This window comes from Cloeon dipterum, chromosome 3 (assembly GCF_949628265.1).
Source record: "Cloeon dipterum chromosome 3, ieCloDipt1.1, whole genome shotgun sequence".
NCBI lineage: Eukaryota > Metazoa > Arthropoda > Insecta > Ephemeroptera > Baetidae > Cloeon > Cloeon dipterum.
In genome coordinates, this window is record NC_088788.1 from 23,497,817 (window position 1) to 23,525,222 (window position 27,406).

At 43.1% G+C, this 27,406-nt stretch overlaps 1 protein-coding gene across 1 annotated transcript; it reads left to right on the top strand.

Moving 5' to 3' along the window:
- Window positions 1-1,975: 1,975 nt before the first annotated feature.
- On the top strand, window positions 1,976-26,734 carry LOC135938667 (meteorin-like protein). Its single transcript, XM_065482496.1, has 4 exons — window positions 1,976-2,268; window positions 22,339-22,733; window positions 22,827-22,883; window positions 24,540-26,734. The coding sequence occupies exons 1-4, from the start codon at window positions 2,126-2,128 to the stop codon at window positions 24,878-24,880; spliced, it is 936 nt and encodes a 311-aa protein (XP_065338568.1). The 5' UTR covers window positions 1,976-2,125; the 3' UTR covers window positions 24,881-26,734.
- The last annotated feature ends 672 nt before the right edge of the window (window positions 26,735-27,406 follow it).

The window sequence follows — 27,406 nt, forward strand, 5'->3', positions numbered from 1 at the left end:
TTTGGAAGATTACGGGTAAACGAATTTTAACAGTTAAAGCCGGCTTTCAGTTAGTCGTGGATCCCGTCCTCCATCGACGACTTCCTTAGTTTCTGATTTGTTGTTGTTATCACGTAAAAATAAAATGAAAGCATTGAATTAGGTTTTAGGAAATAAAACAAAAATTTAACAAATTTCGTTGATTTTACTAGGCATTGAAGTGAGATAAAATTGTCCTATCAACTGCGTGCCTCTCGCTTACTGAAACAAAGTATTACGAAATATTTGAAAAATGTCACCAGTCCTTTGGTGTCTTTACATATTCAAAATTCAACTCAATTTGTGCTTTGGTTGATCAAATCTGTAAGGTAAACATGGTGAAAATCAATTGAACTGTTGAAATATTTGCCTTACTGTAAAAGCAATCAGGGCGAGGAAATAGCTCCGCACTGTGCATGCAGGAAGAGCACACGTCTAGCTCCATTGATATCAATGATTGAATTACGAATTACCTGTGTGGTTTTCCCGTCAGTCGAGCACGAAATGCGTAATGGCAGCAGACGAAAGGAATCTCATTTCACTCGCGCGGCCAATGAATCAAATTCCAGATTTACACGGAGCGAGCGCTCACGCCTGAGCGCCTCTGCTCAGAAAACAAACACATAACGAGGAATAACTCATTCTTTCCAGCCTGATGGACGCGTCGAATAATAAGAAACTCCCAATAAATTTCGAACAAGGAACTCTCTTGCCGCGTTTAGTGTGATAAATATTGAATAAATGACACGGCGTGGCGTGTTTTAAAGTAATATTTTCATTCCTACACTGGCACCACCGTAAATCAAAACTCTTTTTCGACGCGCGCTATTGCATTATTTTTGTTTAGTTTGAGGCTGGCCACTTTTAAGCTGTAAAACCACGAAAATAAAATGGAGAGTAAAATGTGTGCTGGCACAATAACAACATCAGCGGCTGCTGTCACTCTCAGCGGAAGGCAGCAGCGAAGGTCCAGCGATAGAAAAAAATGCGGCTGCAACAGGAAACTTCCTGTTCATTCATTTTGCAACTCCCCCACAAATAAACCCAAGATTCCGCCTGCTGGCCAGCTGGAGTAAATAAGAAATATATTTTTAAACTATAGAGACGTGAAAGAATGCCAAACATTGAATTTTCTGTTAAGCCCCCGAATATTTCTCAGTAAGATGACAGACATGATACGTATGTTGCCCAACTTCTGAATTTCTTCAGCTGCAAGAGAAGTTGAAAGGGGAATAACAATGGCATATTGAAAAACACAACATCATTCTCCGCACACTTGGCCGAGGAACACATTTTAATTGTGTCTATTAACCTCATCATCAATTGTGCTGACGTCTGCAGCCGCCGCCATTCAACCCTTCCTCTCTGCCTCTCTGGGAAGTGCCTCTCGTTGTCTGCTAGCCTCTTTTGTTCTCCTTTTCTTCATCAATAAAATCCAATCACAGCCTCTTAATTAAAATGGGGCCCAGCATCTAGCAAACAGAAAGAGGGCAGACATTGAAGCAAAAAAACTACTTTGTATTTTGTTGTCCAAGCAAAAGATTATGCGTTTAACGCGTTTAATTATGAAACAAAAGAAACAATTTTAAGATTTTTTTCTCACTGGCTAGAAAAATACATCTAGCTATCAATTTTTCATAGATGAGAGAGAGATTATTTGCCACGAAAAAACCAATTCTTTTAAACCAATTTTGCAATTTTGAGTGATATATAAATAGCGAATAATTATTTTTCAGATGAACTCAATTTATTCATTGAGATATTTGGAATTTAATTGGAATGTTCGTTAAAATTAAATCATTCAATAAAAATACAAAATAGGATAATGCCACTCCTCACAATCCTTAAACTCTCCTTAGTTAACTGCAGTTCCCTGCTCTTCCGCCGCGGCGCTACGTAAGCGTAGCGATCATCTCGCCATTCTCGCCTTCGCGCGGGACAGGAGAGACTTTCAGAGAGTGCCTTGCTTCGACGGAGTGCACATAGGGACTCGACGACCGCTCTGTAGCGTTGCCTCGCCCCCGCTGCACTATGGATTGTATCTTTCAACCCGGCTCCAGTTTGTGTGTTGTGCGATGATTATTGTCGGTGTGCACCACTAGCAGCCATGGCCCTTTGCTGTAAATATCTGCACCACTCTTGGAGACTGTCAACGGTGAATGCTGTCGTTTTCTTTGTGATTTTGGCAAGTCTGGCCGCGACGACAGCGTCCCAGAATGTCATCACTCAGGAGTGCGACTGGACAGGAAGGTAAGGATCAAATTTTTGATATAAAAAACAAAAAATTAATTTTGGGTGTTCGCTCAAAAAAATATATTTTTCTTGTAATTATTGGTCTCATAAATTTATACTTTTGCGTGACAGAAAATTATATGTATTTTGGGTAGAAATTGACAGCAATTGAATGTGTTCCTTCCTGGTCTTTATTTTTTTTCGCAAGTGTTTCACTCCAATTCGTGGTGAATCCGATCAAAGTAGTGCAAATGCGCAGCATCTGTATAGCAGCGCGCGAGATAAAATCTAACAAGGCGCAACCCAGGGCTATTTGCATACAACGGCGCTCGTCTCCATTTCGTGAAATCTCTGTTTTACAGGATGCCTGAATAAAGCTGTAATTTATTTCTGATAGTAGGCACGCCCTGAATAAAGGTGCGCGATCAATTTGTTGTCAATTTCGCTGACAGCGCGCCGGAAAGCAAAGTCGTGTTTTTAGACCTTCTTCTCCTCTGCTGTAATATTTTCTATTTGGCTATTCCACTCTCAACGAGGCTAAATTTTTGAATCGGAAAAGGCTTTTGTCAATGTAGCGCATGTGACGCTCTGTGTGTCAGGTTGACCTTGCCTTTTCTCTTTTCAAATCCGATTTCTAAAGGAAACAGCGGAAACAGCCCTGAAGATATAAAATGCTTTGTCCATCCCCCTCGCCGCCTGACCACCCGGGATATGACCCTGAATCGTAGAATAAATTTGGTCCAGCTTATTATTCGTGGACATGTATCGACCAAAGTCACTTTGCTGGAAGCTACGAGTTTTTGTGCTCGAGTATATCATGGTGCAATAAAAAGGCACCTGAATGCCCGCATGCCTTGTTTATTTTGTTTGCTTGTGAAATTGAGCTGCAATAACCTGCCTTTTTTGCTGTAATTTCATCAAGCGTGTTTCTCGCTTGCAAAACTTTTTCCTCTCAGCGGAAAAATTCCTGCGCTGCTTGCGATCATTGGCCTTTGCATCGGAGCGGAGCATTTCAAATTCAAATCAGAGTATTTGAAATCCAAATAAGCGCAGCTCTCGCATCTCAAGCCAAGTTTCTGTATATAGAAGTGCACTTATTCAGCATCAAATGAGCCATATTAGGACTCGCGCGGAATAAAAATGAGAGCACGCACGATGCAGTCAATCAAGTCGGCCGTTTCAGACGAACTGGCGACCGAGCGAGTAAACGCGGTAAAAAGTTGACCAAATAAATGCACTTTTGCAGTTGGCTTAGCCAGCGGATATCTCCGTACGTGAGAGCTGCGCTTTTTTCCAACAGGTGTCCAGTCGGAGCGATTATTTCGGTCGAGGATCGTGCGTTTTATGGAGTTTTTCAGTCAAATGCCAGCCGGACGCTGCCTCGTGTTGGAAGGACGCATGACCATATGCGCGTAACTTAATTGTCCGCGCTGCGACAAAGAATGCATTTCAATGCACTCTCGTAATTAATTCAGGTCAGGTGGTAATAGGTCGGCTCCTTTTGAAGTGGACAACAGATCCAACTGCACTTTGTATAGCGAAAAACCGTAAAGCAGCGCCGTGTTTACACAGGGTCGAGCCTTCTCAAGAAAGAATTTTTGTTTATGCTCGAGTCGGCCTTCTGCTGCGAAAAGTCACTTTTACGGCCTCATTAGCCATTTTGTCGCCACGCAGATGAACGCGTGCTCCGCGCTGTTTTGCATCTCTTTCTCGGGGGAGTCGGGGGAGACACACCATGCTCTGGTCGTCGGAAAGCACATCTCTGGCTGCTGCAAGAAAGTGTAATAAACACTGCTCTAATGCTCAGGCGCATTACATACACTTACAACCTGTCTCTGCACTCTGTTCCCAGCGCAAAACATCACGCACTGATTAAAAAAGAGTAAACGTGCCGTGATTTTTAAGGGATCACCACACCAGCGCATGAGAAGACACAACTGGCGGAAATGTGGGAAAAGCGTTACAATCCCTTTGAAGATGCGTTAAAATCTCTTTCTTGAGACTGGTTTTAGTTTGATTGTCGCTGACAGACACGTTGCTTTATTCACTCGGTTTGGACGAAATTCACAATTCTTGTTTATATCAGTTTAACGCATCTACATTATTTCCTCACTTAAGATTCGGTAAATCGAAATTGCTGTGTAATTTGCTCTGCCAGGATTCGGTCCGCTATCTGAGCTGGAATCTGCGCAAATACTCGCGATATTATCTGGACGGAGCGAAACTAGTCGCGGAGAACGCTGACCGGGCCGCAGCAACATCCCAAATGCGAAGAGAATCGCAAACGAGCTCTCTCTCTCTCTCTGTTTGGTACTTGTCGTAATCACGTCTATCAAAGCTGCACACGCGTTGTAATAAGACGTGTGTACGCGTATTGTGATGATTTGCACGCGGGGAGATATTTATCGCGAGAGGCGGCAGCATTAAATTATATTTGCGCTCAAATGCGGTCTGCGGCTTCTTCTTAATCATTATTGGATCAGATGCAAAGCTGCTGAAATAATATTGCCGACGCGAAACCCTGCCTCGTTGGATGAAATTACACTTTGTGGCTGGCCAGAAGTATGCTCGCGAGCGAGGCCGGTCTTGCTTGTGGTAATTGCCGATTGTGTGCTCGCTGCCGGCCGATGATGAAGGTGAGGTAGCCAGCCTCTCTCTCGATCTCCGCGCGCGTTGTCCACTTTTGTATTATGTGCGCTGTCGGGAGGGAGGAAGAAATAAAAGCCGCGCGCCTCTATCTTGGAACGTGCTACGCTGATGGCCATTTTAGGAGTACTTTTCTGCTCAGCTAACATCTGCTCACGGCTCCTTACAGGGAGGATTAAGGAATTAGATTGCTTTAATTATAATCATTTGAAAGCGTTGCGGCGTCACTTCCAAAATTACTTTTCTAATTAAACGATTATAAAAATGTAATGTTGTTCTAGGATTTTACTGTCAATGACCGTAGAACTAAATGCTTTAATTGACACCGTAAACAACCGCTGCATGGTGTATAGACCACCTGCATCACTTTTCAAATGTATTGAGCAACTTGAAAGCTACTGCATGAGGCAACGGTATTATCCTGAATTAAGGAAATATTTTTTATCAACAAGATGAAGTCACATTTTAAAATTTCTTTGTAATTTTTTAACTTAATAAATGGATTTGTTACTTCAACACCAACGGTGTACAATAGACAATCAATTTACAATTACTAAAATATTACAAACAATGAGTCACAAAAAAGCTTATAATTCTATCTCGATATTGGGAAATAATGTGTGGCAATGTTTTGTCAAGCTTTGAAAGGCGAAACTTATCACTAAAATTAACCATTTCTTCAGTTTCACTGTTGCAATCCGGAAAGATTTATATCAAAATCGACTTGTTCTCGCCAGTCCGCGATTTCCATACATTCTCAGTTAATTGAATCAAAGCGGTTCAAGTGAAAGTCGTGCAGCAACAAAATAAATTAATTAGCTTAATCGCCCTCTCATAAGATGGCAAATGAAGTACAGCAGCAGCATAAATGGAAACCATAAAATACATCGGATCTGATCTTGCATATTAGCTTCGTGGCAGATATAATGCGCGACTGCTGGCCACTCTCTCGATATAATTTAATAGCGCGAACCACTGCTTAACACACCTTTTAGCTCTCGGCCAGCTCTCGCAGCGGCAGCTCCAGTTAATGCGAAATTATTCATTACCAGGCAGGCGCGCTCTTGCTCAGCACAAAAACGCGTCGAGCAATGAAATATCCAGATCACTTCCATTCCGCTTTTTATGTTTGGTTTTTTTACCGGACAATATAATACTGTATACGCAATGTATTCTACAATTTTGTGCGTTTAACGCTGTGCACCGCGGGAGAAACAGGTTTCGCTCTTTTTCGCGAACGCTCACTTCGCTGCTGTAATTGAAATATTTGACTTCCTCAGGCGCATTTCACTTTTATTCGTTCGACTTTCGACGCTTTGGTCCGCGTGGCTGCTTTTTACATCCGATTTGATTGAAATTCCTTAGCGGCTTTTAATGGACCGGGTTGGAAGCAGTGAGATGTGTGCGCGGTAGCCGAGTGTGAGTGCTAAAATATGTTTAAATATTTATGGGATTAATAATCCATCGTGTACGCCTAATAATTTCTGAAGCCCACAGCTGCCTAGCGCAAGTAAGAGACGCGCCTTTTCTAAAGAAGATTTTTCTCTGCCATCTATTAAACGAGTCTGATCTCGAAATATGTCGCGCCTCGGCTGCGGTAATCCGATCAAAATTTTCGGGTTCTGCTCTATTCAATTCGAAAGTCACGGCCGTCACAAATGAAAATTGAATCGCCTGGCGAAACAGCAGTGCTTCAAATCTCGGACTGCGGCACTAGTTCGCAGGTTGGCTCATGATTTGTGTGATGCTGGCTCATTTCGCAGTGCTTTTCGCCCCTCGAAGAGTACACACAGTCGTGGGAAGTACGTGAAAGAGCACGCGCTGGCTGCTTCGTGCGCACAAATAAGCCCAGATAGAGCATGTATGCGTCCGTGGACAATTACTGTTTCCACTCTGCCTCTCTGACGCGTGATGTCATCTCAAGTAGGCCCTTGAAGAAATATTTAATCAAGACACCGAGCCGCCGTTGCCGACGACGTCTTCTCTGTGCTCTTGAGATTTTAATTCCCTTTCTGCCTCGGCGGCGCAAAAATTCGCGTTATGGGGGCACTGAGGGGATTATTCGGAGGCGTTTGGAGCGAGAGAAGATGCAGCAGCGCGGGCAGACAGTTGGCAAAAAGCTTTTGTACCGTGCGGCTCAATTGGCAAAAGGAAATATCGCGTTTCAATTTGTGGATCGTTCCAGAGAGCTAGCTAGACGCTTTGTGCCACTTGCGATGGGATTTGGTTAAGAGATGCTGCTCTGGAGAGATGGAGGAAGTGGCCAGTTAGGCTTTTTTATCACTCAATCAACACAAATGTTGAAACATACTAACTTTAGCAGACATTGATAAGCTTCATTACAAAAGTTATGCAACTTTAAATTTACAAAACTTCATAAATGTGCGTTCTTTTTTACCGTCGGTTCCTGACAAGACGAGAAGACGAATAAATTTGACTGAAAATTTCCCTCTGGATAAAGGAAAGCACCGAGTATGCATTAAAATGATTGAAATAAGCTCAAAATTTGCATCGGTGCTAAACGTTTTTCCATTTGTACCGGGGTCATAAATTATTCAGGGCGTGGTTTTGCAAAACGCTCTCTCGCATGCAATGAAGAATCGCCATTTGCGCCTTTATGGACGACCGCGACTCGGGGCGATAAATAAACCGTGAGCGTGGTCCTTTGCCAGCAGCGTCGACCCCATTATGTTTGCATGCACACGCAATTGGAATAATGTGGGTGTGATTATGGAGCAAAAAGAAAAGAAGGCAGATCGCCGGGCAGCCCGGGCATTATTTTATTCTACGCAAAACACAAGTGTGATTTATCCCCGCCTGCTCCAGATCTTGAGAGTCGGCTCACGGATGATGTCAGCATCTACAATGAGCAATTGTTGCAAATTAGCCGCGTAGGCAGACCGTCCTATGAATAAATTATTGCAATAAAAGAAGACTTTGCATTTCGGCTCGAGCTTAGGGGGAATGAAAAAGATATATCAAAATCCCACACTCGGCACGACTCTGAAAGGGCGTCTGCTCGAATTTTTCGCCGACTCACTGCACCATTGATACGTACCCTGAAATTCCGTTCTTAAAGGTGACACTCTAAAGATTGATTTGGCTTATTACAGTCCATTTAGGGAGTGTCACGCTGAGTCGATAATACCGCTGCCGAGAGAGTGAGAGAGTTAATACACAGCACACAGCCAAAGTTGAAGGTTGTTGGACCCTCAACTGCCAGCATCCTTCCTTTGGTAGCCGCAGGTTAAATACACATACTCGGCGGTTTAAATGCTGATGGTGGCCGCCATAATGGACTTTATCATTTTTTTATCCCATCATCCAAGTCGGATGGCTTCTCTTATTATAGCACACACTACCACATTGTGCAGCAGCAAATGGTGACTCGTCTCCTCGTCAATTCAAACTCGCTGTGTGTTTTCAAATAGAAACATGTAGTGCCCACAGGCGATAGCGCTCGTCTAATTTAAATTCTGCTTTTTGTTCTGCAACACGAGAAGAATTCCCAGTCCAAATTGTTTTAGGAAAGGAGACCGAATTTATATATGTGTAATAAATTTCGCTACACAAAACGAGACTCTTCTTAATGATCTCGGCTTGACGGACAAAAATGCAAATTTTATTGGCGGTGCCGATTTTTGAAGAATTTGCATTCAATGCTAATTTAACGTGTCGGTTTGGTTTTTCAAGTGACATTACTTGTTGCGCGACATTAATTGCAATGAACCCGGACGTGCTCGCATAAAAAGCACACTGTGGAGAGCCGCGGAAAACATGCATGAATAATAGTGGGAGTGGTCCCTTTCTCTTGACACTCGGTGCGCGCAAATAATAAAATAAGAGTCGTGATTATGAAGCAGGTCAATATCGCCCGTCCGCTGCACGCCGCACGATAAATTACCGCCGTAATTTTTGCATACGGATCTTTTTGTTCGGCAGTACAGCACAGGGCGTTTCTCCCTCGGTATTACTTTACACTTATAAGACCGCATATTTCATTCGCTCACAATGAATGAATTCAAAGAGGTACAAATAACGAGCCAGCTCATTTCAATGTGCGATAATGTGATTGGTGAACGCAATAAATCTCGCTAAGATTTTTGAATAAAATTCGCCGGAGCTCAATTAAATAATAGGATCATTGTGTTTAAGTGCCCCCGTCTGGCGACCTTCGTTCGGGGATAAATCAGCGAGATTTATCTGCATTGTTGTTGTTGCTCCGTCGCGCACATAAATATCGTCAATCCAGAAATAATAAGAATGTCGTTTCTGCAATAAGCAGCAGCCAGCTTCTCTTTTCCCATTGTTCTGCACGTTTTCTTGTAATAATGGAGCCGGAGAGGTTACCTAACCCCGTGAGCCGGCGGTGCAGAGGTCATCAGGTTTCAGAAAACCTACCTCTCCAACAGCGACATCGCGAGCCTTTTATAAAACGTATTTACACCCAACCTACTCGGCAGATTGGATTTGGTTTTTGGTGAAAACCCTTGCACATTCGAATGCACAGCTTTTACACCTAAAAGGAGATTTCTCAACCTGCGGTAGGGGAGATTCCGTTGAGAGGAGGAAAAAAATAACAACCTTTCCATCACGAGCATATCACGAGCATTGTCAGGGTATGTGTGCACCTCAATCTTCCAATGTATTATTTGCACCTGCACTTTGTGAATGGACAGGACTCGGATTTCGGCTGATGGAAAGGAGGTGGAGCAGAAAATGTGTTCGACACAACAAAGATACGTATTCAATTACACCGTTACGCGGTACAGCCGAGTATCAAATTTTGGAGAGGCCATGTTGGTTTAATTAAGCGTCCCAATTTCTTTGAAAAGAATATCAACATTAATTTTCGTCTGTAAGGCGAAGTCATTTCTTCATGAAAAGATTTTCATTTCGAAGTTTGAAAACTTACTTTCATCACGCTCGCTTCGAAAGTCACGCCGTCGTGTTGCAATCGCTGTCCTCTGTTCATTAACAAGAAAACCACCCAGCTAGCAGAGTGCAAAACAGAATTCCGGCCAAGCTTCTTTTTAATAGAGAGCACGGCACGTCTGCTGGTACACACGTAGCTGTGTGTACCGCCGATGCAAATCGCTTCTCTCTCGTTTTTCGCAGCCAGGCTGGGTGGAGTGTAATAAAATAATGAAGAAAAATATGTACGGACTCGAGTCTGTCAGCTCGGGGCTCTAGCAGAAATCTCGTGGAACGCCCCTCGCTCCGACTGACTGAGACGCACAAACCTACACTCCGCTTGACTTTTTCCTTTCGGAATGAATAGATGAAGCGAGCAGATTGTTTTGTTCCAGCCGGGTAATAAGTAATGTAATGCTAAGTAATTTATGCACATTAGCGGAGATTTATCCACGAGAGCGTTGGTGCGGGGGCTTATTTTCGAGCAGCCAGAGGTGCGCACATCAGTTTCGATTATTGGCTCGTGAATTATTCATCGCGCTCGAATAACGACTTCTCGCCGGACACAGGAATCATTTCTGGCAACATGTTTTATGACTGTTAGAACCGTTCAGTTGAGGTCAAATTCCCTTAAATTTGCTTTTTATTAAAACGCCCAAAAGCCTGCCAGCGAGTATAATATATAGTTTTTTGCTCCCTGCAGATTAAGTTCTTATAAAGTCAGCCAGAGAGCGAAGAGCAAACTTCAGATACAAAACTGCGGTGCTGATCACATCTTCTTACATAAATTGCTTGATTTTTCCGCGGCAAAAAGTAGTAATCTGGCCACTGATCAATTTTGAATACTGGGTATTTACCCAAGCTAAAAACCGGCTGCTTTACGAATTTAATCACCGCACAAAAAAACGAAATCTATCTGATATCTGGAGAATGATGCGGCTGGAGAGACAAGCCGAAACACTCTGCCCGGCGGCTACACTTGCGTACCGAGACCGAGCCTAAAATAATAGCAACGAGAAGAGGAATCTCTGTTCTTTAAAAGAGCTAGCGCTTGCTGCTGCTGTGAATAAATACACTTTGATGATGATGATGGTGGAAATAGTATTGTGTGTCGAGGAACAAGAGTTATTGTATTAAATTTGACGTCATGCAATGGAGGATCAAAAAAAGCTAGCCAGAGCCACTGTGTTGCTGTAACATGCATGCAAGGAATAAAAAAGAGATAGACCCATTGTCCCGACTTTGTGTTTCAGGATGGTGGCCTTTGGCGTTTGAAACAAAAAAAATCTCAAAATCACACCACCGTCCAGGGCGATTGTTTCTTTCGCGAAAGGGCTGCAGTATGAAAAAATCCTTTGAAATGAAGTGTGTAGATTATATTATACATAATTCCCCAGTGGAAAAAGATGCTGTGAAAGGGCGTCGCCGCGAAACGCCTGCCTGCGTTTGCTTTCTAAGCGTGTATAATACCCAGATCTCCTACAGTGTTCTGAAAAATCCTGTTTTTATTTTGTTGGCGTCTAGCTCTCGCGGTATTTTATTATATTAAACACGCATTGTGCGCCGTATTCGCGCAAGGGCATGGTTGTTATTATGAAATTATGATACGCACGCTTACAAAACGGCTCGCCTATACATACATATTTCACTCACAATTGTAGGCAGATATATGGGTCCTCCGCAACGACGAGAGCAAATATATAAAGAACCGAACACACTTGATACTTTGTTCGAATAGGCGGAAAATCGGACAGCTGCTATGCTACTTGAACGAAAATACGTGTCTGCTGAGCGGTGAAATAAATTTGGCACTTGTTGCTCTGCGTCTGGCCTGAAGGTCGAATTTAGTGTTTGATTTACAGCAGGCACCGTAAATCGTTAATTAATTAAAAACACGCTTGGCCCATGCTAATTCCGTCTCGGCTCCAAAACAAATTACGCTCCAACTTGCGTATAGGTCCGACTACGCTGTTGGATGATGAGTACCATTTGTCTAATTGGCAAAGAGCCGAACAGAGCGTCTGCGCTGTGCTGTGCTGTATATAAGGGATTAATTAATCGGCTTCGCGAGTGTGTCCCCCTTTGGCTACGACGCGCCAAGGGTGATTGGAATCAAAAAACTCATACGAGTTTGGCCAGCAGACGTAATTAAAAAGCTGCCGAGATGGCTCAGCACTGATGAATACCAAATGAACTCGCAGCCTCCTCTCGGGCTTCCTAATGATCGTATTGTTTGCGTTAAAGACAAAAAACCGCGAGCAAGCCCGGCTTTGTACAAACAATTGCATAACTAAGCAGCCGCTCGTTAATACGCATAAGAATTCTCTGAATTTTCATGCACACGCATGATTACAATGAGCAACTGATTAATATTCACAGTTGTATTTTGCACGCAAAAAATGCGCGCAAGACGCAGCCATAATAATAATAAAGGGAAATATGTATGCCTGGTGTCCCGCGGATGCGAGTGAAAGATTTTTTACGCGTTCGCAAAACAATGGCCTCGTGCCCTTATAAAGCACCATATAAGAGAGACCAGGACCTGCTCGGACACTCGCTATATGTATTTATTGTTTTCCTCCATTTGCTGTGTGCGTTTGATGTGTCACTCGGGCCTTTTGTTCTTTATGCGCGCATCTAATGGAGGTCTATAGCACACACGTATACGTACCCGGTCTGGTCTGCACCGTCGAATAATATTCTAGACAACCTTGGCTGTGTAATGGGACATGTAAACGCAAGCAGCGTGTGTGGGTATAATTTTCTGGTTCCGCATGACTTTTGGATAAATGACAAAATTACCAGCGTGCCTGAACGTGGAGCAAAATTGAATTTTTAATGCGGATGAAAACATGACGAACAACTCATGTGCATTTCAAATTTCACGCTCGCTATAATTGCAAATTTCGGTCTGCCTCACAGGTGTTTCATAACAACCAAATTTAACTGCACGGTCCGCGATGCCTTTTTAAAAAGTCATTATTTCTACTGCGATTAGAAAAACATTTAATTCCCATGAAAATTCGCACTTTTCTAAGTTAGAAATTAAAGTTATTTGTCCACGAAAAAATGGAATTTCCAGAATCACAATAGTTTGAATATTTCTGCCAATAATTAATTCAAATATTTATGGTTGGCTTCCATCTCAATAATTCTAGGTATTAGGAAAAACAAAAAGAAACATTTTACAAGAACGCGCGCGTGTTGTGTTATAAATTCCAATAAAACACGTGTGTCCGTATAATGCGCGTTCCAAACTGAATTAATTAGATCACGCGATATCTGATTTTACGACGAAAGACCGCAATAAAAATTGCCTGAAAGAATGCCCACAGGAATTTAAGGCCTCTGAAAAAATCGTACATCAGAAATCACTCCTTTTTGCCTCTAAATTATTCAACCCGGGAGCAAATTAATTCGAGGGTTGCGTTTCCACCGAAAATACACCTGTTACGGCCAAGGGCACCAAAATAAAGATCTCCAGGCGGGGTGAAAGAAAAAAGTTGGAATGAAATTATAACTCAGCGAATTCTACCGCGGGGAACGGTGTATAAAAAGGTCGTCAGGGGGAAAAGCGGAGTCCGCGTCTGAATGTAAATAGTTGAAACGCACCCGAGGGGCTGATTAGTATGCAGACGTTTCAAAATTGCAGGATACGCGGCAGCGGCCGATATCCAAAAGCGCGCATTACATTGCCATTAACAGGGTTTTTACACAAATCACGCACCTCCTCGGCTGCTTCTCCGTTATCAAAAATGTTTGCTTTATGTCTCTGCAACCGCTCATTGTCTCGCGAATTTACATTTAGAGAGGGGCCTCTTTGTGTTGGTGATTTAGTAAGGGACCCTTGTCAGAAGCAACTTCGACCGCAGCTTCCCATAAAGTCCTCGCAGCGCGCGTCATCGTTTTTGGACTTATATCTGATAGCACTAAAAGCATCCTTTTTACATTTATTGGAGCCGCTCGCTCTCTTCTCTTGCCTCTATAATGGGCCGCTTATATTTTGTCGGTAAGTGGGTGCCGAGGAAAACATTTTGATAAGCGCGTTGTGTGCCGCCAGAGAGAAAATAATAAATATCGAGAAACGATTTTTTATTTTTAATGCACCACAAGTTTTAGTCTGCAAGCCAGATTGGAAGATTTTGTTCTCCTCCGCGTACAAGGGAGATTATCCCAGGCCCGAGATCAAAATATTGATGCCCCTTGGCGGATTATTACCAGAAACCATACTGTAATATCTCCAGATCCAGATCGGAATTCGTTCAAATTCTCACACTCTGGGGCACGTAATGAATCACACGCTAGTTGTGTCAGGGAATCTAAACAAGCTCCGACGGTATTGAATGAAATTATTGGGATTTCCATTGAGAAGGGAAGTAGTGTTTACAAACGAAAGCTCAAAACGCCTGTCTGTCCTGTGATAAAGGGTTTGTTCTGCATGAGAAACTTTTATCTCTGCAATTCTCACACAATATTATCAGCGCAATATCCGGTTTTGATACACTGGCATAAATAACAAATTAATTTCTAAAATTGAACTCAAATAAAATTCGCAAGTGCAGCCGAGACGTGGGCTGCTGTACAATCGCGTCTTACACAGCCGAGTAAGAGTTTTCTCGTGTTCGGCTCCATTTGTTCTTATCATGTCCCGACTCCCACTCGGTGCACAATAAAAATTTATTATTCGGTCCAATAAAAATATCGGAAAGGGTTGTTGTGTTATCTGCTCGGCGGATAAGGCTTCACCGCTTGAAAATCGTGTTTCTGCTGCTGATGCAGATTAAGCTTGGGGCCGAATTCCCCTTTCCAGGTCTCTTTCTTGTTTTACGGCCGCGCCATGCATTATCATTATGGATTGGTGTGTGAGTAATAGTGGTTGGCCGACGGACGGACCATCGGTCGGTCGGTGGGTCTGTTCAGTCGGCGTTTCCCCTGCGGCCGTCGCCACGTAATGATACACGGCGCGCGTTTTGTGGGTGAAGCGAGCGAGCTAGTCAGAAATGTAAAAAGCAGCCACCCTCGGGGAATGTTACCTGTGCTCTGATGGAACAAGAGAGAGAATTCCTCTTGAGTGTGTACGCCTTCTAGAGGAGCGGGCTTTGATATTGTAATAAGCGGCCGTGGCTATTTTTTGATGTTTTGTGATGATTGCTGTAACGCTCCAGCTCGACGGGCAATCAGAGCGCGGTGCATTCCAATTTGTCAGGAGAACGATCTGTTAAAGAACTGGAAATAATTGTTTCTGATAATCTTAAAACAAGTAGAGGTCATAAGCTAGAAATGATTAAATTGCAAAACATTTAAACGGTGCCAAATCGTTTAAAAATAATTCAGTGCTCGTTGAGCGAAACGCCGAACCAAGCTCGAACGCACGATTTTCACTATTTTAAAAATACAAAAATTAACTGTCAGAAAATCTCACTGCTTGTGTATGGGTAATATTGCTAATATTGTGCCCACCTCGCAACAATTAAATCGATAATTAGTTCTAAGTGGTGACACTCTTGCACTTCATTGGACCTAAAATCAATCAAAGTAAAAAGCAATAATATTAACGCCCAAAAAATTGTATTCACACCCTGCGGTGATTAATTGATTATTCAAATGCACCTTCATGTTAATGAGTCCGACGCTATGGGACAAAAGTGCACTTTTCTCTCGAGTCAAAACGGGCCACCACCCATTTATTCTTTATTTTGTTTTCCACTTGGCGGAGTGCATCACTCACTTGTACTAAAAGCCTTCGATTGTCTGCGGGTGCCGCGCCCATTCTTTTCTGCTGTGGGTGCTCTCGCTCTGTGTGCTGATAAATTCAGCCAGCAGGAAAAAACTGGGCACCCACCCGCCCGTCCGCCCTCTTATCTTGCGGCCGCAGCACCTTTTCACCTGAATGACACCACCTCCTACTCTGTAAATATTATAAAAATAAGCCGGCTCCGACGACGAGCACACTTCGCCCGTTCTTACCAAAATTAAACAAACTGATAACCGCGACGGAGACGTAAAATTTCACGGCAAATAGAGGAAAATGCTTTTCTAAGAACAACGCCTATGCGTGTGTGCGTGCGACGACGGGCTTAAACCGCGCACGTGACACGTTTTGCGGCTGGGACGCTGCGTATAGAAATACATTTATCATCTCAACCTGCTGACTGTCGATTTTTATGTGAAAAGAAAATCTTTGACAGAGTCAGTGTCATAATAAAGGACGATCCGTAAAGAGCAACCAGTCGATCAACGCCTTTTAATTTACTGTAACGAAGAAAAGATGGTTTTTAATCGTTCCCCGTTTCAATTAAACCTGTGCCGTGGAGATCGGCGATGATAATAATTCTATTCGAGCGAGTCAATTAAATCACCGAGACTCATCTATCATTGGGCGTAATTGGTTTTGGCCCGGCCAATGTTGATATAATGCGCGTTTTTCCTCTGAGTGGCGTGCTCCTTTTATTAGCCCCCCACGGGCTGCTGCATTAATTTTCCGCCAGTGTATTTTTTGTCTACCTCGTGGCCTAATTGCCATCTGAGCGCCATATCGCCACGGGTAGAATCGTTATTACGTGCTGGCGTGAGCTCTAATAACGTTTAACCTCACTCTACGCGGCACAAACTGCCGCGCATTAATATCATAAAGTACCATTTGCCTCGCGCCGAACAAAAAATTTATTTTTCAAAATTATGAGCAATTTCGTCGCTCCTTCTGGAGAGGCTGCGGGTATTTATCACGACGGTTTACTTGGAACGGACTGCATTTATGATAATAATAGAGACGCGACCGACCAAAAGGGATTCCGGGGAAGAAGGAAATCCGTGATAGAACCTTAATCTTACTCCACTAAAGTAGCTGCGCGGCCATAAGCCACTCAAAGAGGCCGCAGTTCTGGAAACTCCGATGAACCATATTTTTCCAAAGGTTGCAAAATCCACTGTTCAAATCTCCGAAGCAGGAAATTCCTCGAAGGATTGAGAGGGAAAACATCTTTTGTAAGGCATTCAATAAAAGCGTGTTTTGTGCAGGGTTTTCATTCGCGTGCATTATTATTGCATTTATAATGGAGCTCGTGCCACAATGTTGACAGCAACACACTTTATGTTGGCGCCGACGCAGCCGACAAGGCGCATTTTTTTCCAGCTCTCCGTGTGTCTTTAGGGCGTGTCGAAAGATGCTGCGTGCAATGCAACGCACTCCGCGCTCTTTTGAAATAATATGAGTAACGCCAAGGTGGTATTTTCCAAAGGACGTATGCATGTCTTGAGTTTTTGCCAAGCGAACGGTTGGCAACGTCGGCCGTTTTTGGTTTGGTTTTTGCCCCGCTCTTTGTTGCCGACTGCTTTTGGGTGAATCCGAAGGCCGCGCAATCACAATTAAAGCCTCTTTGAATTGGAAATGAAAGAATAATTAGCGTTTCGGCCGTGACGCTTCTCATTCTGTCCGGCGCTTTTCTTTCACTCTAAGGTTCTCGGTACATCTGGTATGAAAGATGAAGCAACCCACTAATTATCAAAAGAGTGTGTTTTAAAAAGAGATAGAGCGGAGGAGCCAGAGAAGAAATAAAAGCGCCTTCTCACAAAGACAGCTAGCCATGACAAATTAATACACGGTTGTCCTGTCCGTGCTTCCATCTCCAATCCTGTTCACTCATACTTCTCATCTTCACTCAGACTAGTTGATTTCTATTTCCTACCGATCGGTTTGCTTATTTTTGTGACCTTGATGGAATTTCAAAATATAACTACCAGCGGGTGGTGGATCGAACAAAAATGCACTTTTACAAAGGTCATATATATTATATTGACGTTTAGCACGAGACGCGAGTATCACTTGACAAAAATGAACCAACAGGAGTGGAAAACGCAACAGACAGTGAAGATTTCACAATGAATTCCCTTATTGGTGATATATAAAATCCGACGCAGCGGCAGCTTTCGATTATTATTTGTACAAAGCGGCACATCACGCACAGTATTTCTCGAGGCCAGCGTTGCGTATCCTCTTTATAGACCACCTACAGATCGGATGCATTTACTGAGCAAATACCAGAGGCCAATAGATGATTCAGTGTCTTTCCCTGCTGCGTTTCCATTCTTTGGCCAGCCTGCCTGCCCTTCTGAGGTAAATACGCCTCCCCCACCGTACGTACCTTTCATGAAGCATACAACGAATTTAACTGTCTGCGTGCTTGTTGGCTGATACCAAAGTAAGCTCAGAAGCAATAAAAACCAATAATTGAGGTGGTTTATTGTCGCTGACAGTCTGATAAAGAGTCAGTCTGTGCTCCGATTTCGGATTATTTGCTTTTCCTACGCCAACAAACGCCGACATTATAAGAAGGTGAAATTTTATCTCAGTTTCTGACTTCTAAAGCAGCCGAAATTCGGCTGTTCTGACAAAGACGAATCACTGTAAAATTAGAAACATTTTTACGCCGTGGGGTAATCTGCAAAAAATCCGGTAGTTAGCCATGATAATGGCGGTAAACTGTTAAGATGCAACACGTAGCCCCTAAATCAGTGTCTGCTCTGTTTCACCGTTCACATTTGAGAGGAAACAAAAACAGAATGGTGACAACCTGCTGCTGAAGTCAATAGGGGTTGCACATTTATTTTCGCCCCCTGGTAGCCACGCCGTGTGCACTCCATGCTTTGAAACCTCCCCCAGTATCTTCTGAAGCCGCAGGGAGCAGAGATTCCTGCTAGCTTTGAAAAAAATAAAGCAGCGCCGACCTCAGCAGCAACACCCTCATCAAGAGAGGGCCGATGTGAGGGTGTTCTCTGTTGGAACACGTGTGCAGCCCTCAAAGCGCACTGTATAAAAGCAGAGAACATGTGAGCTGCCCAGAAAAAAGGGCAGGTGCGACGTGATAATAAAAATATTATTCGGCGTGCGTGATAATCGGGTGGTAAAAGTGATCATCAAATGCAATTGAATTCAAACACGGGCATTCCTTTTCACTCAGTGTTCGCAAAATGCCGTCTTTTTCCGGAAAATGACATGCCAGTGGTTAAAACCGGTTTTAACCGGTTGTAACCGGACGATTCCGGACTCCTAAAAATTGTTAATTTTTGTCTCACAACAATGTATTTAGCACACCGTTGTCGTCACATAATGTGCCGTCAATACCGTGAACGGTGACAAACTAAGGTAATTTTTTTTTAAATTGGAAAAAACCGGAAAGTGCCGGTTAAAACCGGCTAAAACGTTCTGGCAAAAACCGGTTTTAGCCATGCCGGTTATAACCGGCTGGCTGAAACTTTGAGCACTGTTTCACTCTTTTGATAGTGGATATTTTTCGGACGATGATGGCCGGATGCATAAAACACGAATTTTTATACCTAATAAAAGTGTCTGCGGTGCGGATTAGAAGCACGAAAGTATTCCCGCTCGGAAGAGTTATTCCCGGTTATCAATAAGATAGGCATTAATGGTGTTTCTTTTATTGCAAAACGCCTATCGGATTTCTCAAAATAAATAGATATCCCTGCGCGACTTAATGCAGAGGCCCGGCGAAAAATTTGCTTAAGTGCCTGTCTCCGTGGGCCCCAATTAGGGTGGTGCAATGCGACTCCCTTCCCCCTCCTCTGCTTTTAGTGCCTGCTGCTGGGCTATCAAGTTTATTTATTCAATTTTGACTAAGAAGCAGCCGAATCTGGCCACGGTTTCTAGTGCTAAGACAGGCATTTTATAGCCACGCATAAATATTTGTCTCCGCGTGCCTCGGGCACCGAGATAATTTGTCAAATCCCTCTCCGCTTCTTATCTGCGAGCGTGCACGTGTAATTTCGAGCCGACCCTCATATAATGTCATCATCATTTAATCCGCAGCAGCCGAAATGTTGGCTGCTGGGGGACCTGTTGCACAGGAAGAACAATGGATGCTGCGCTCTTGTGGTGATATTATATTTGATGCCACGAGCACCCAGCAGCCACGCAGCTCCAGTTCATTCCTCTGTTGCAATTTTTTGTGTTATTTCGTAATAGTGTCCGTTCCAAATGTTTGACCTAGAAAAATATGATATGATCTGCGGCAAAGTAAAAAAGGGATTCTATAAATCCTCCTGAAAGGTCTATTTAAAGCGGTTTGCCAACAAAAAATGAATTCGCGAGCACCCGCTAGTAAAAATGTTTGTGTGAAAGAGCAACTTCGCGGAAATTATTAATTCGATACTAGCACGTTCTCCGATTTCAAAGAGGTTTTTACGCCATGTGCCTGACGTCGAGTGGAAATGACAAAAGAGCCTTGAGAGTTTCAATTACTGCGCCGACTGCGTGGAGAAGAGAAAATGGAATCAATTAAAGCGTTTATTTAGCGATATAAATCATCTCATTGCGCGGCTCGCTCTCCGCAATAAAACCATTAGACAAAGGCGAGCGGCCTCCCATGATGTAATTAGAAAAATGTAATAATGAAAAGTGATTTATCACTCTTTAAAAACGATGATACATGGCATTTGGGCCCGTGTATAAATGATTGGCATTGTTTTATTGTGTGTGCCGCATGCCGGTGGGGCATAAATGGAAAAGTGCAACGCCAGCCAGTATCACGCGACCGCGGCTCCATTAATCACCGTGCTCCGAATAGTTTGCGCGCGGCGTGCGTGTTTCAAAGACAAAAACCAAATCAGACAACAAGCCCGGCATGGTTTGGTCAGTCGGCAATTACCTCAGTCAGCGAGATGAGCTGGCGAATAATTCGAATTATCTGGGCATCACGAACCTCGCATGTGTGCTTGCGTGAGGAAAAGGTTTCAGCACAGGACGGAAATTGATTTCCACTGTAGAACTTATGGTGCGCAGATCGACTATCGGGGACCATATAATGCTGCATTAAAAGAATACAGCACCTCAGCGAGCCGAGGAAAAAGGCAAAGGTCGACAAAGATGCGTGACCCCTCCTATAATATAAAGAACAACAACATTAGTGTGCTCGGTCGTGCGGCTTATGGATGAGAATGCTCCGCAGAAACGGCGCTTTTAACAGCCACAATAATACTTTATAAAACTCCCTTGACAACAGGCCGACGCCGTGTATGAAAAATTGATAGATTTTATAGCGCGTATTTCATATTTAACGCACAACCTGTGCGGAGAATCTGCCTAAAGTGGGTGAAATTTATGAATATACACTTAGGCGGAGGACAGGCGAAATTGAACAAAATTATCAGTTCCCGATCTTACATTTCGCCGTTCTGACCTTTACTGCCTCTTGATTTAAATATTTTTAGATGAATACATAATCACAAATGATGATTCGACAAAATAATATATGTATCTCAGCCGAAATTCCCTTCTATTCGAAATGCTCTCACTCTCCTTGGAAGAGAATAATTTTGTTATTTCACCTCGCGCGTTTTGTTTTGAAAGGTTGTTACGGCCGACACGAGATCCGTCTTGTAATAATAAAAGCGAGTGTCACTTAGGTACAGGCAAAGTGATTCCTCTCCTCTCTCTCTTGTGTAAAATTCAGCCTCGGTATTAATATCAAAGAGGGAGTGGCCCGTCAGCCAGCCTTTTTTCCTTGAATTCATTATTTTGTTTTCCACGCGCGAGAAGAAAAACATCAGAATACTCAAACAGCGCCGATTTTTCAGCAGAACTCTGCATGAACAGAACGAAAAGATTATTCGCACGTGAAATTGCATTCGATCGACGGGCAAGAAATCAATCACAGCCACCCGCTGGTGCTTTATTTTAATTCATCCGCGGCGAGCATTTCCTCCGAGAGTGAAAAACACCGCTGACGCTTTCTGTTCCACGAAAATGGTTGGCCGCTCATTAATTTCGAAGCCGTCAACAGCGAGGCAATTCGATTTAAATGTGCCCAGTCATCATTTTGATTTCCACCCTGTAGGTGGTTGAGCCCAGACACACGACTAGTGATGTCGTCGTTATTGTTATATTTTCTGCTGGCATGCGAGCTGCTCAAAAAAGCGCAGCATTCCACATCAGCCCCCTAACAATAGACGCACTATGGACCGCACCTGAAACGGATCAAACCTTCCAGAAAAGTGGGCTGAGTGAGTTTCCCTAAAAATAGGGCAGCTGATTGATCGGTTTTGCGAGCCAGCCGCGAGTGCCTCCACGGGGGGTTAAAATGGTTAAATTAAATTCTGTGTGTAATGCCTTGCGCGCCCTTTTCCTACGAGATGATGGCCGCATTTTGATCCAGGAGGGCGGATGAAATTGATGGGCCATCATCGAGGCTGCGCGGCACAAAGGAAAAGCAATTTCATCGCCGACTCAATTATTGATCATAAATTTATGCGTCAGAGTAGTTCTGCAGGTTCATCGTTGACAAGATGAATTTGCTTGGCACACTCGTTCGATTTATCGCCTGCGCAGCTCACACACTCGAAATTCGCTGTCAGCAGTTAGATTGTGAACGAAATTAAAAATAATAACGCTCACGCAAATTCGCCCAACATAAATCGCGGTTGAAAATATTGTATATACATATTTTTTGTCAGTAAAATTTATGTTAACTTTCAAATGTTATAATATATTCTAAAACCTTGATCATTTTGTTTCAGTGGCTCATCAGGTGCTAGCGACCGAGAGGTTACTCCTGTCTACCTGCGATGTACACAAGGGAGAGTGAATTGGAAGCTTCCTCGTGGCGCCATCCGGGTGGTGCTGCGTCTCCCCAGCCCTGTGTCATCCGTGGCCCCCTTCAGGGCGTGCGTGCGTCCCTTGAAAGGTGGCGGTGGCGCCACCATATGGTTGGAAAAGGGAGGCAGTCTGAAGAAAATGTTCAGAGAGGTCAGGGTGCAAAAGGGCTCCCCGCAGTCTTATAAATGTGCCCAGTCTCAAAACGGACAAGTCGTCCTGTTCGTGGACACCGTAGCAGGCGCTCCCGAAAGAGATCTCAGCTTTCTCTATCATCTCGAGCAACTGCCCTTGAATGGCGTATATAATCCTGAAAATGGTGAGTAAAACAGAAAATAACAATATCCAAAGTTAAAATTTGAGATTGTATTATATGCTTATTTTATTAACACTGTCTATTTGTTTGTTTCAGAGTGCAAACCCTGTACAATGGAGGAAATGGCCAAGGCCTTCTGCACAAGTGACTTCGGTGAGTCACCATGTTCTGCTCAGGTTTTTTTTATTTAACCACGAGACAAGCAAAGTTAACGTAAATCCGATTGATTAGACGAACAATGCGGATTCAATTAACGCTTTGGTCATTTGGAAAAAAATGTACATTATCATGCGATGCAAATTAACTGAGTCAAGCTTATATCTGTCCGGCCGGCAAACGTTCGTTTCCATTTGGACGGACGGCTTCAGGTCTAGCGAGCGAGGCAAAATTATTAAAGTGGTAGACGCTGATGATCATAATTTAAGATGAGACACTTTCGGTGACGTCATGCAGCTCGCGGCGCATACGAAATGAACGCATGTACACCTACAGCATCCGGGCTGAACAAAAAGCCAGTGCATGCGCGAATGAGTTCTATTTAATGGTCGTTTTCATTGTTACCAGCTGCCGTCAAGTGATACTTTTCGGAGACAATTTCATTCTAAATGGAGCTGCAAGCTCGTAACTCGTGGTTTTAGACTTAAGGAATTTTTGCGCGCTTCCTTTTCACAGGCAGCTTAGTTTTTTACCGTCGAAGTGACATTCACTATAAATTCAGCGATTGGCGCATTTGCTCATGATGGGGATTAAACTTTGGCATAATCCTTATATTAGGAGGCACACGAAAGGATCAAAGCTATCCGAGTTGTTTGGAACCTTGGATTATATTTTTATCACCTTAGTGTACATATTTTTTCACTTTTTTGTGCATAATTTATCTCGTTTGAAATAAGTTAAAAATGAACAGTTTTTTAAACTTTCTTTCACGTTAAAATAGACACACTCAATGCAGCAGAAATTTGCGAATGAATTTACACAGCACTATTTACTCAAAGCATGGAAGTCATAAATCAAATTAAGTGCGGGACGATGGCGAATTTCGAAAAGTGTTACAAGGCGGCCAATGCTGATCGTACGTACCGTTGTTGCAACATAATAAATTAATCTCTCTCTCTCTCTCTCTCTCTCTCTCTCTCTCTCTCTCTCTCTCTCTCTCTCTCTCTCTCTCTCTCTCTCTCTCTCTCTCTCTCTCTCTCTCTCTCTCTCTCTCTCTCTCTCTCTCTCTCTCTCTCTGGCGCGTTAGAGAGCGTGAGAGCCGCTGCCGAGTAACAAAATAATAAAGCGCTCGCTATGTGTGCATGAGAAAAAAAGAATGGTGTGTACATCTCCACGCTTCTTACAGATAAAACTCAACCTAGTGGCAGAATTATTTCTGGAATTGCCTTCCGTTCGCCAATAATGTGGGAGAAACGTCTTTCAAGCACACTCAGACTATTTTTTGCGCTGCACACGCCGATTTTCGGCCAGTACAAGCACCAGGCGCCAGCATGAAACATTTTAAGCCCATGGAACCGGTTTCCCAGGCGTAAAAAGAATGGCTTCGATGCCTAATGTGTGGAATATTTATTAAGCACGCATCAATAAAAACGACGGGACATTTTGGCCGCCGACGTCTCCTGGAAAACAATAATGATTTTTCTTTTGTCGGCGTGCCAAGCGGACTTCTCATAACTTTTTTAAGCTGCATTTAAGCCTTTCGAGTGTTGGGAATATAAATTGGCTGATTAAAGAGCATGAAAATTCAGAAGCAAATTCAAATGTTCATGTGTTAATATCGCGAATTTAACCATTCCATGTGTCATGTTTCAGTTGCCAGAGGCCGGATTGTGCGGACCTACCAAAATAACGCCCTGAAGCAGACCACGCTGTTAGTACAAGTAACCAAGTCTCTTCGAAGCCTCCAGGATGACCCTACCCTGAGCGACGAGGAGATTGAGAATGTGATCCCAGCTCCATTGGACGAAAACAAGGTCCACTTGGTGATCGGGCAGCACTGCGGGGCTCATCAGGGTGAAGGCGAGTTCGTCTTCATGGCGAGACGCAAACTTGGTGACCTGACCTTGACCTGCGCCCCCACGCTAGGCGAATGGATACGGGTGTCGAAGAGGCTCAACAGGAAAGACTCCACCGAGTGCATTCTCACCGTGTAGTGAACATTACTCAAAGACTTCTGCTCGCGGAAGAAAATTGACGATTCATGTGAAAAGTTAACTAACTTTCTGTAAAGAAACGAGAACTACTTATTGTTTTGTTGTTTAATCTGTATCGACTGCAATTAGATCGATGTGTGCCTGAGGCGTTTTTGCAAGTGCATAGAGCGACCGCCAGTCCTGCAAAAAATGGCGGCCTCTTTTAGTCAAACGACAATTTTAAGTGATCTCGTTGATTTTTCGCAAATTTCACAGTTCAGTGCGTTCTTTTCCGTTCAAGTTGTACATAAAAGAGATAATTTCCACTCGTTCCGAGTGCACAAGGCCCGACAGTGCAATCAATTTCGTGTGTAGCGTGCATTAAAAGCGGCAACACGTGTGTGCCTTCGTTTTATGGACGTATATATGTTTTTGCATGCATCAAAGTGCCAGCCAGCATGTGTGAAAGAGTGTAAAATTTAATTCCCGTGTAAAACACGGCGAGAGCTGGGAACTCGTCTCCTCGCAATGTGCGATGCGCGTCTTTTCGGGAGAGTTCATTGCCGCGCTCAAAAAAGTTAAACAAATATACTCTGTTGGCTAGAAGAATGCCAGCCCATTCGTTCATTTTTAGCATCTCAGTGCCACACTTTCCTTTCAAAAGGTGACAATTGAAATCTAATTGAATTAACTCTTTGGGCTTGCCTTTGATTTTGAACTCCCGGATGACCCGCATTTCCGTACATTTTTTTTTAAGTTAGTAGCAAAGCAAATGTGCTGCATTCCTACAGTTAATTTTAATTTCGAAGTCAATCATTATCGTGCATCCGATTTATTTTGATAACGAACTCATCTCCATTCCTTTAGTTGCCTAATCCACTCCCCGCCTGATTTTAATAACTATTTTCCATTCACACCGAATAGAATTTGTGAATTCCGGTGCCAAAAGCTTTATTCTCGAATATTAACACTTTCCCCACTAATTGACTAGTAGTTTTAAGTTGGCTCTTAGTTTTATTTCACAGAACGCACTGAACTATCGAAACTGTGAGCAAATTGTGTAAAATAGTTGGTTTCCTGAGACTCTGATCTCCATTCAAGTGCAATCAAGTGTGGTGCAAAAAATTCGGCTCCGTAATTACGCTTCATGCGCGGAGGGAGAAAGTTGGTTACTTTCTGCCTTTGATATCAGCACAGGCAGCGCGCCTTGGGTAATAAATTTATTGCAGAGCGGAGTGAAAGGCTCGGCGCGCGGCATCACTCAAATTATTCACTCTCTCGCGAGCCATTATTTTTCAAATTGCCCTTCATGTTGTTCACAATGCGAAATAAATTTTGCTCCAATCCGCCACGGGCTGCCCTTTTCTCCGACGTCAATTCTGATTGGGAAATGGCAAATTAAAGTCGGTCGGCGCAGAGAGCCTCGATTTTGGCGCAAAAAGTACTCCTGACATGGTCTCAATGCTGATCATGTGATTTTTTTAAAACAAAAACTACTCGCTTTGCTTGCGCATCACTTTCCGTGACGATTCATGAATCATTCATGTTTGCGCAAGCGGCTTCTGGACATGTGCAATTTATTTACCCGAGATTGCACGCGCGCTGCCTGAATTTATTGCACCATCACTCTTGTCTGAAAGCGAATATATGTTGTTCAAATGTGATTTTGCTGATTGTAATACGCAGAGTATGATTTTTTACTAAAAATAACTTGTGTATGAGAGAAATGTGTGTCAAATGAAACCCCGGTTGACTCTTCGATCTAATTTGTTAATGTGTACCATCTGTGATAAATTTGATAAATTCTAAATGATTATCAACCTTCATGTAAATTTGCAATGAATAAAAAAAATAAAACTGATATTGAGAGAGAAACTTGTCTTACTATCCTGAACAATGCGCACCTTAAAAGACTTTATTTCAGTGTAAATTTTTGCAGAATACCTGGAAGATGATTAAATCTGCGTTTAAAAATTGGGCATTATAAACTGAAAAGCAATATCAATCGCTCAAAATTAATTAATAAAATCGTAAAAAATAGAAATTTAGTGAGGAATATAAAATTTTGGCATTTCCGTATGTGAGTCCTTTTGAATTGTTAATAGGAAATTATTTTTTATTTTTTTAAAGCAATAGCGTTAATTAAATATTTATCAGCTTTTTGGTGATTCCTTGAGTGAAAGACATCAGACTAATTAAATTTACATTGAAAATACCTTGCAATAAAAACCGTAAAAACTGTTATGTTTACAGCTGAGCATATGCTCAAAGACGAGCGGCGCATCTGATGCCTGAAGGAATTTTAATTACGATCACGAATGTCACTTGGTTCGAAGAGTTCAGAAAACGGCAGCTTTTTCGAATTAGGCAGATGAGCCTGTTGAAAAGCCATCAGACCAAGAGCGAAGTGGGCTTTGTGATCATTTCAAGCTTGAGCATAAATGAAATGAAAATTCCCGGCCGACGGCGGGACGAGAAAAGCTTGTTTCCAACGCCCTACCTCGGAGCCGTCTTCTTCTTGTTATTGGTGATGTTCTGCGGCCGAGG

Excerpts from the sequence above, each read along its gene's own strand:
- LOC135938667 (XM_065482496.1), top strand. The coding sequence starts at position 2,126 with ATGGCCCTTTGCTGTAAATATCTGCACCACTCTTGGAGACTGTCAACG. Across the intron at positions 2,269-22,338 it reads GAGTGCGACTGGACAGGAAG|TGGCTCATCAGGTGCTAGCG; the intron begins GTAAGGATCAAA and ends ATTTTGTTTCAG. Across the intron at positions 22,734-22,826 it reads CGTATATAATCCTGAAAATG|AGTGCAAACCCTGTACAATG; the intron begins GTGAGTAAAACA and ends TGTTTGTTTCAG.